We start from the raw sequence: 9,030 nt of genomic DNA on the forward strand, positions 1-9,030 counted from the left end.
CATCTAAGTAATGTATATCATAACAAGTCAAAAATAGAACCAAAAGAGATGGTGGTTTTTTCCTTGATGAATTAGAAATATAACCATGACTAACATAATTTACAAATAGAAGTTGAAATCCAAAATTCGTAAATTTTTTCTTCCTAAATCAAATAATGCCATTTCTATCTTACTGTATTTTAATTAGCAGAGGTTTTTTGGAAACGGCATGGTACATATTCATACGATGACTCAAAATGTAACTTGGCCTGCAATTTTCTTTCGGGGAACAGAATACTCTAATTCAAATCCATTATTAAAAAGCAGATAACATGTGCACTCTCTGAAATGCCTATGACTTCACTCTTTTGATTTTATGTAATTATAAGAGAATGTTCATATGTATTTGCTTTTCAATTGGCACAGCATTTAAAAAATGAATGTCTTTAGATAAAGTGTATATTTTCTTTTGGTCCATAAAGAGTATCACTGGTTTATAAACTCAAAACTTTTGTAAGTGTTTTATAATACAGTCACAGTGTAGTTTATAGCTGTGCTTATAATAAGAATTTCTGTGTGTACCCTATGTATCAAAAAATATGAGGTATTAGTTTGCATTCTGAAATTAATAATTGGTAACCAGAACCTGTGCCTTCCCACTAGATTATTTTGTAACTTCTATCAGTTCTCAAGCAAAACTTTGAACTAAGTATTTTTCCAAAATTTGCAGCTCAAAGTAAATACTTTTCATTTAATTTCAGTTAACATAGGAAAATAGGGAAAACATCAGCCACTTAAAAACAGCTTAAGTTTCATGTACTTCGTCACTGTAAATAAACAAGGTAAACACTGACATGACTTCAGAGTACTCTTGGGTTGAAAAAAATCTGCAGTTCAAAATAAATTTCCCCTTTGGTCAACATTTTGGATGCAATTCAAAGTTTCTCATAAAATAAACATATTTTAAAGAGTGTTTTGAATTTCACTGCATAATTTCTAGCCAACAGAAATGACAGTGGTATCTTTAAAGTTGATTATATGTCAGATCAATAGCTATTATGCAGGGCTAACACAGAAGGAAGATGCAATACCTTCCTTCTGCTTAACCCTTCTACTGTGACGTAAAGAAAAACTTCCCATAGGTGGGTCAATGGGGAAATCCTCTCACAAAGTGAAACTTTCATGTTTGTTTGTTTAATAATACAAGCATTCTTTGCTGATAAAATGGAAAGTGAGCTGAATTTTTAGTCAAGAAAGCAAAATGTTCATTAAAGTAATCTTCATGAGAGTTTTTCAACAAAAGGGGGAAGAGTTTTACATTCTGCATAATAACGAATTGTTTTGAAGCATGAGCTTAAAATGAAAATGCCCCATTACAACAGATTGTAAATTTTTTTCTGATGCTTTTAAAAGTGCCTCAATCTTTTCTACAGCGACAGTGCTAAAGTTAAGTATTTGCTATTTTATTTAAACATTTTTGAAAAATGAACATTCTGAGGCTTTGCAGCATTATTAAGAAAAGCTGTCCATACTTTACCATGTTGTTACATGTGTTTATCTGCTGATTATAAAATGTGTTAAACAGTATTTTAAAAACAAAAAAAAATGCAGAGCTGCGCTTTGATTAATTCAGTGAACAAAACATATGCTGTTGGTTCTGTTCTATGAAATTCATATATGATCAATAAAATCTTTTAAAAGAGCAACTTTGGCTTTTAGAATTATACTGCCGACCATGTTTTTTGTCCCAGTTAACTCTGGGCTCATTCAGTTAACTTAGGCAAACAAAACCACTTTCTGGCTATGATGGTAATGTCTTTTTAATATATTCTTACCCTCTCTCTAAAATTTTTCTAGGTTGGAAGCTGTGTACTGTGGGTGTTACCCACTTTGTCCTAAAGATTTGGTTTATCCCGAAATATTTCCAGGTAGCTGCTTTAATGTGCATTCATCTTTATTGAGATTTAATATATGATTCATGCTAAATTAGAAAGTTTGAAAATAAACTTAGGCAGGAGCAATTGTTTATTTGGCAAGTCAACATGTTAGTGTTAAGGAAAATTTTATGTGTTTTAATACATTAGAGTAAGCTTATATTTACCATCTGTTCTTTTAAGATAACAAAAAAGCAAGTTTTCAAATAACATTCTTCATTGTTAGCATACACATCCCATAATGATGGATTTTTATAAGCAGGTCAGTGTTGCTGCAATTGCTTACAGATTTTTTTTAATGATACAGAAAAATCAGGGACTGAAAGTCACACCAAATTATTTAAACAATTGACTAGTTAATAATATGCAACTGTTGTACGAGTACATAAGGCTATAGTACCAGTTCTTTGAAAAAAATCTCATCACTAAGTATATCACATATGCATTGTGTTACATTAGAATAATGTATTTTAATCACCCAAAGGAGATGTCTAAACAGCACAACTACACAGTCTTATTTAGCATTAAACATCCTTGTGAGCTGAGGTAACCTTATAAAATCATGCTTAAATAATGTAAAACACGAGGCGGCACAGAGCAATATGCATTTTTAATTAGTAAAGTGACTAATATCGAGTGTGTGCTTTGAGGTTTTTGTTTCATTAAAAATGTATCTGTTTTTCCTGCAGCTGAATATCTGTATTCTACACCTGAACAGCTTTCAAAAAGGCTCCAGAATTTCTGCAAGAGACCAGATATTATAAGAAAACATCTCTATAAGGTAGTTATTGAGAAGAGATTTACATGGTATAAATGCCATATTGAAGTACAAAGAAAAATCTTAAAAAAAACATTTAATTAACATACTAATGTTTAAAGGAAACATGCTAGGGAGGGATATTAGTTGTTACACTAACAAGGATTAATTAAACTGGATGCCAGTTGTATTAACCTAGGTCTTATGAAATACGTGCACTTAATGCACGGTACATGCTTTTTTTAAAATTTACTGTTTTCTAAGATGACTGTCCTTTACATTTAGCCCCTAGAGGCTTATAAAAATGAACCTGGATTAATGTAACTCATTAGTTTAAAAGGAAGTAAAGGAAAGATTCTACAATTATACTAATGAGGATAAGCCTTTCTTCCCATCATAATGAAATCTTTAGTCCTCAAAAATTCAGGTGAATGACATTAGTGAAGTTTGGTGTTCATTTTTGAACTACTTGAAAGGTGATTTTTAAGAATTGAATATTTCTCACGTCCAGTTTAATAAAAATGACATAAAAAATCCTCAGTTTCTTTAGAATAAGAATGTCAGTCTCATCTCTGAATGGCAAAGGGAAAATAGTGTAAACGGCATCATCATTCACTACCCTCATTCGTTATCTTCTTTTCTTTATTTGAATCAAGAATTTTACATTGTTGAAATAACAACACAAAGAGGCCCTACTAAAAGTCTAAGTAATTGAACTAGGATAAATCTGCTTTATGAGTTTTGAAGGTGGCTCTAGGCCATGAGTAATATACCTTTTTATATTCTTCGAATGTAGCATCTTCATTTTACATAAATCCAGTATAGTTTACAATCTAGCAGTTTTATAATCTAACATATTTTAATTTTCCTATGTTAATATATAACCTTCTACATGAAATACAGTTCTCTGCCTTTTTTTTTCTCCCTTCCCTGTTCGTAGCCTAAAATACATATTTACATAGTGATACATCAAAACATGACTTTGTTTCTACAGGAAACAGTTAAACTTCAAGAAAAAGAGAGAGAACCAAAAATGCAATTTAACACCCAATTTCAAGCTCATTATCTTTCATTGTCTATTAACTTGGCAGTGGTTCAGAAGGTAGCTCATAATAGTTTAAAATGCTGACTGAACAGTTCCAGCTTCAGTATTACTCCTTGAGTCAATAGTATTGTATTGTATACATGGGAAGCTCCACAGAGAAAACGGTCGTTCAAGATTTACCTCAATATTTCCTAATTTTTAAAGTTCAGTAGTAGTTTTGTTTGTATGAAATATCAATCAAATAGTTTCCCATGTGATAGACTGTCAAAATATGCAGATAATGAAAATTGAGGAAATATAAGTATTAGTACAAATGAATTAATTTTTTATATATGACACAAAGCTATTTTCAGTGAGTTCTCTGTCAGATTATTGATTTTTTCCCTCTTTGGATGAATTTTTGGTAAAGTATTTGTAAATGTGTTTCCACCATCAAAATTTATCAGTTTGTAACATTGCTTAACCCTGTTATTCTGCATCTGCAAATTTTAAACCTCTGCAAATTTTTAACCATTTCAAAAGTCACTGCAAAAAGTTGCCTCTAGTAAGAAAAGAAAGCAGATGTCCAGTTGAAATATTTTCATTCAGCTACTGCCATAACATAGCTATAATTATTTATTTTACAAACAGCTTCTGAAAAAAAGAATGGCAGCTTAGTGGTACGTTGTTAATATACCAAATTGTTCCTCACACAGTTTAAATGATAACCTGTATCTTAAATGTTATTTCATTGAGCTATTACATGTTAGTACTTAAATATCTTTTAGTTCATACACCATAAAAACCTGCATCTCAAAGTTTTATAAATTAATAATTCATGCAAAAGCATTTATAAGAGCTTATTTATATAATTCATTTTTAAGCATCGTCTACCATGGATTTTTCTCTTATAAATCTGTAACACATTTTCACATTTGCCTTCATCCATAGTGCTTAGTGATATTGTCTAAAAATTAATTTCAAAAATTAATAAATTAGTCAAATTTTAAGTAATCAAGAGCTTTATGATACAATTATTAGGAAAAACTGGCATGTTGCAAGGTATAGAGTTAAAAGCACAGGAAGGACCACAGATTTAGTTTGTGTGTTGTTATAGGATTTAAAGCCAAAACAGAAAAAAAAAAAAAAGCCTTCTAAACCTTTATAATAATGATACAACAAGTTATTGTAATTTTTTATCTTGTGTTTTATAAATAGACACATTTTCAGGTAACATTTGCTTTTACTAAATACTAGAGAATTAGCATTTTAGCTTTTACCTACTTTTCTCATGCAGTCGGAGAGGATCTTTTGTGAGTACTGTGAAAAGAATGTTGGGAGTTATTTTTAGATTTATTTCATTGGACAGTGCTGTTTTGCTTTTATAAAACATATGCTTCTAAGATCTAAAAGGATAGAATGTCACTGAATTCTTTAATTTGTTCCTTTTACATTTTTACACCTTACTCTTTTTTTGTTGTTAAAAGTTTACATTTTAAAATCATTTCAACTTCTTATCATATAGAGTTCACTTTAGGATAGGATTTTTCATATGGATTCACACTTAGAAATTTAATGACTAGAATAAGGCTACTAACACTTGGCTTTCTTCTCACATCAGACATTATACTTTCAATATGAGTGAGAGTTTGGGGTATAACTTGAAGCAGGATTTGAAACAGAATGCTAGTAAGTGAAAAGCAGAAACAGAATTTACTTTTTTTCTTAAAGTGACTCCTTCTATCGCAGAACACTTGTGTCCATGACTTCCCACCTGAAATAGTTTCAGACCTGAAATGTTTAAATTCCTCATTTGCATGTATGTGTGTACTCGCTCAGTCTCTTTCTCTCTTACACACACACACACACACACACACACACAGACACACACACGTACACTTGCCTTAGGATTGTTAGAGAAATCCAATACATGCAAAAATTAAATGTTTCTTAATAATTTTTAAAAACCTAAAACCATTTTTCTTAAGAAAATATAAAATCACTTCTTACAAAGTTTATGTCTACAGTTGAGTCACTGACTATAAACTTGTATTGTCGAGACATGTACTTTTTCAGGTCAGGCAGATGCACTGGACACATACTTCTCACAGAGATAAAATAGGGAGCTCTTCGATGACTCCTAAGCCTAACTTGAACACAAGTTTCTAGAAGTAATCATAAAAGAATCAGCTAAGGATTGACTCCTTAAACTAACAATAGTTCTTCCATTCTAACCCAAGCAAGTCTAATACTGTGAAGTTGTATATTTTTTTGGCCTCACTTTTATTATATTATGTGAATTTACTTATGGAAAATTCTCAACAATTATTTGAGATTAGTGTTTCATGCTTTTAGAGAACCCTGATCATTATATTTTTAAATGCTGTTGAAAGACATTTTATAGCTATTCCCTCGTTACCAGTATAGAAATGAATATAAGAGTACAAATAGGGCAGTTGTGTAAGGTAGACATTATCCAGACTGACAGAAGAGATTTTCATTCCCATCCTATTTTTCATTTAATTTTATTTATAAATTGAATGGTATTCTCTGGTTTAAAAAGAGAGAGAGAGATGCCATTCTTGCTTTTTGAGAGTGACTTGTAGTTTCTTAAGATTTTTCAGGTGATAGCTCCTGATTTTTTTGTTTTCCTCGTCAAGTTCTTCAACATTGACAAAACTTTTATAATCTTCTATTATTTGGAAGGGAGAAGAATTTTAGAGTTCTGCCAGAAACTAATTCCAAACAATAATTAAGCTTACAATTCACACTCATTGCCCAGAAAAGCCATTTGTGGTTATCTTGATTATGTCAAGCTATATGTACCTGAACCACAGACAAGCTACTTTGTTTCCTTCAAGAAACTGGTCACCTTATAGTCCCCTTTTAATTTGAGCTTAAACTCTAGATTTGAATAAGGTGTTGCTCACTAGTTTTAATACTGCTCCAGAGTCCTTACTTTTTCCTTAAACATGAAATGTTTGTGATGTTCTAAGAACTTCTAAAAGCTCTCAACTGCACCAGCACAATTAAGGCAAATTCTCAGTCTCAGTCTCAGTCTCTCACTCTTTCTCTCTCTCCCTCCTCTGCCTTTCCCTCCCTTCCCTTTCTTCTTCCCTCTCTTCCTTCCTTCCTTCCTTCCTTCTTCACCTCCTCCCTCAATTTTATTTGGTCTGGCTTTCCTTTGATTTGTCTAAATAAAATAAAAGGAAAAAGCCTTTTAGCATCACAGATATGCTTTGGCTGATTAAGATCAGTTAGAGGTTTTGTCCTTCTCTGCTACTCGTTGGCAACCTGATTCTAGGTGATTTTCTTGGCCTCTATGTGATTCATCTGTAAACCTGGAAGAATATTTTTTTAAACATCAATTTACCCCTGAAGTACTGCTATAATGAAATAATGAATATAAACCTGTTGTAAATATGAAGCACTTTTTAAATTTCACATCATAGTAATGGCATTTATCTTTGTGTCTTCATCATTTAAAAGTAAAATTCACGGCAGAAACTTGTATGTACAGTGTTATGTGTCTTGTGTTTATATAAGTTAAAAGTTGGATGGTGAACTTCCATCATCCAACTATGAATGGTTGTCATTCATAACATAAACCAAGAAATATGTGTGCAGCAGAATATACCCATTTGCAGAAAACAGTAGCCTTCTTCTCTGGTTGGAAATACAACGACACTTTAAACCAATCAGAAACTGAGATTTCCTGAGGTGATGAAACTCAAGAACCATTTACTTGGTGGCTTTTTGAAATGTAATTGACGTAAGTGATGCAAATTTGCAATATAAATTTTCAGCATACTTTCATCTTTTAGTCATTAATGCTCTTCACTTCTTTCTCTTCTCTCCCTCCTCCTCGTTGCAGGGTGAAATCGCTCCGTTTTCTTGGGCAGCCCTACATGGTAAATTCAGGTCTCTGCTTACAACAGAACCTAGGGAAGATTTGTGACAGATGGGGCTAAGTCACAAACTTGCAGCCTAAGGCAGAATCTGAAGAACTTTCCAGAGTGTGCCCATATTTACCTGATCAGAGAGAAAAGAAAATCTGCAGAGGAAGCTGAGCCTGGCTGCTTGTCATAGCTGACACAGAGCCATCTGCCACAAACCTGTGGCGGCTTCAGATCTCCAATCCCTGCCACCACCCCAACTCAAATTAAATACAGATTCCTAGAGACGTTATGATGGTTACACATGTCCTCGGCATCACATGTAGGAGACTGTTCAAAAAAAATATGTGGCCTGTTGTATAACCGCACTCATGTATCCCATATGTGGTGCCACATTGAATTTCCGGTTGAATCCGTTTTTATCCTTTGTACTGGATGACATGGTGCCTGAATTCTTTCTTTTCGCCGACACGATGGCAGCCAAACTGCAGCTTCAAACGCTCACACTTGGCTGGGTTTCTACCTAGGTTGCCAGGTTATCATCGGAGCCTTCTTGTGTCCTCAAAGGGCCACGAGGCCTGAAAGGAGGATCAGAATGCTTTGGGATTAATTGGGCAGCCATCGCAGAATTGTTTGTGGGCAAAGGGCTGCTTTAGCACTTTTCTTTTAGCAAATTAATGACTCTCAGGCACAGGGGGTTTTAAGTGAAGGTATTAATAAGAGGTCTGGCAGGTATTCCCATGATTCACAGAGTTACATTTGCATTTAATTAATCTTAAAGTTGCAAGATAAACAGCTGTAATTCGGACAAACATGACAAATACAGTGAAGCCAACTATCCCATAAAATGAACACTGACATACTTGTTTTAATTTTTTTCCCAGCGTAAAAATAGAAAAATCAAAATACTCCTAACAAAACCAGTAATTTTCATAGAAATATTTCTCCAATATACTTGCATCCACCTACAAATATAACCTTTTCAAGATAAATCACTTATGATTCCAATAGTCAAACTGCTGTGTTTGTTGATGTAAAGATGTTTTGAATGGCTAGATGGTAAAATAAATTTTTAATAAAGTACCCACTGCAATTTTTAATTAGCATATTCATTTACGTATAGATGTATACATCTACCTATGTGTTTCTCACTGAACGTTTTCCTTGTGACAGAGACAACGAATACAATTGTTTCTTTTCCGGATGAACAAGGATCTGTTTTGCAAATGTTTGTAAGATATTATGACATTTCCAAGATTTTCTTTGCATTCTGGAAAGCAGGAGGTAAACATTTGTAGTCATTAAGGTAAAGTCTGTTGATAAACCATCTTCTGTTTACTGACAGGTAAATTGTAACTTTCCCTAGCTTTTGAAATGAGTAACTTCTATACACCACAAAGTGAGGCACAGCCTGGGAAAGGTGGCTAGACAAGGGGCAAG

General features: G+C 33.0%; 1 protein-coding gene across 25 annotated transcripts in view; it reads left to right on the plus strand.

Moving 5' to 3' along the window:
• GTDC1 (glycosyltransferase like domain containing 1) overlaps positions 1–8,673 on the plus strand; it is a 385,416-nt gene extending 376,743 nt beyond the window's left edge. For all 25 annotated transcript variants that reach the window (XM_057301394.2, XM_057301398.2, XM_034954037.3 and 22 more), the window contains 3 exons: positions 1,837–1,907; positions 2,603–2,694; positions 7,569–8,673. In XM_057301394.2, coding sequence (XP_057157377.1) covers positions 1,837–1,907; positions 2,603–2,694; positions 7,569–7,652 — 247 coding nt within the window. In that variant the 3' untranslated portion in view covers positions 7,653–8,673. The remainder of the gene's footprint in view (positions 1–1,836; positions 1,908–2,602; positions 2,695–7,568) is intronic.
• Positions 8,674–9,030: the final 357 nt, after the last annotated feature.

This window comes from Pan paniscus, chromosome 13, assembly GCF_029289425.2.
Source record: "Pan paniscus chromosome 13, NHGRI_mPanPan1-v2.0_pri, whole genome shotgun sequence".
Lineage (NCBI taxonomy): Eukaryota > Metazoa > Chordata > Mammalia > Primates > Hominidae > Pan > Pan paniscus.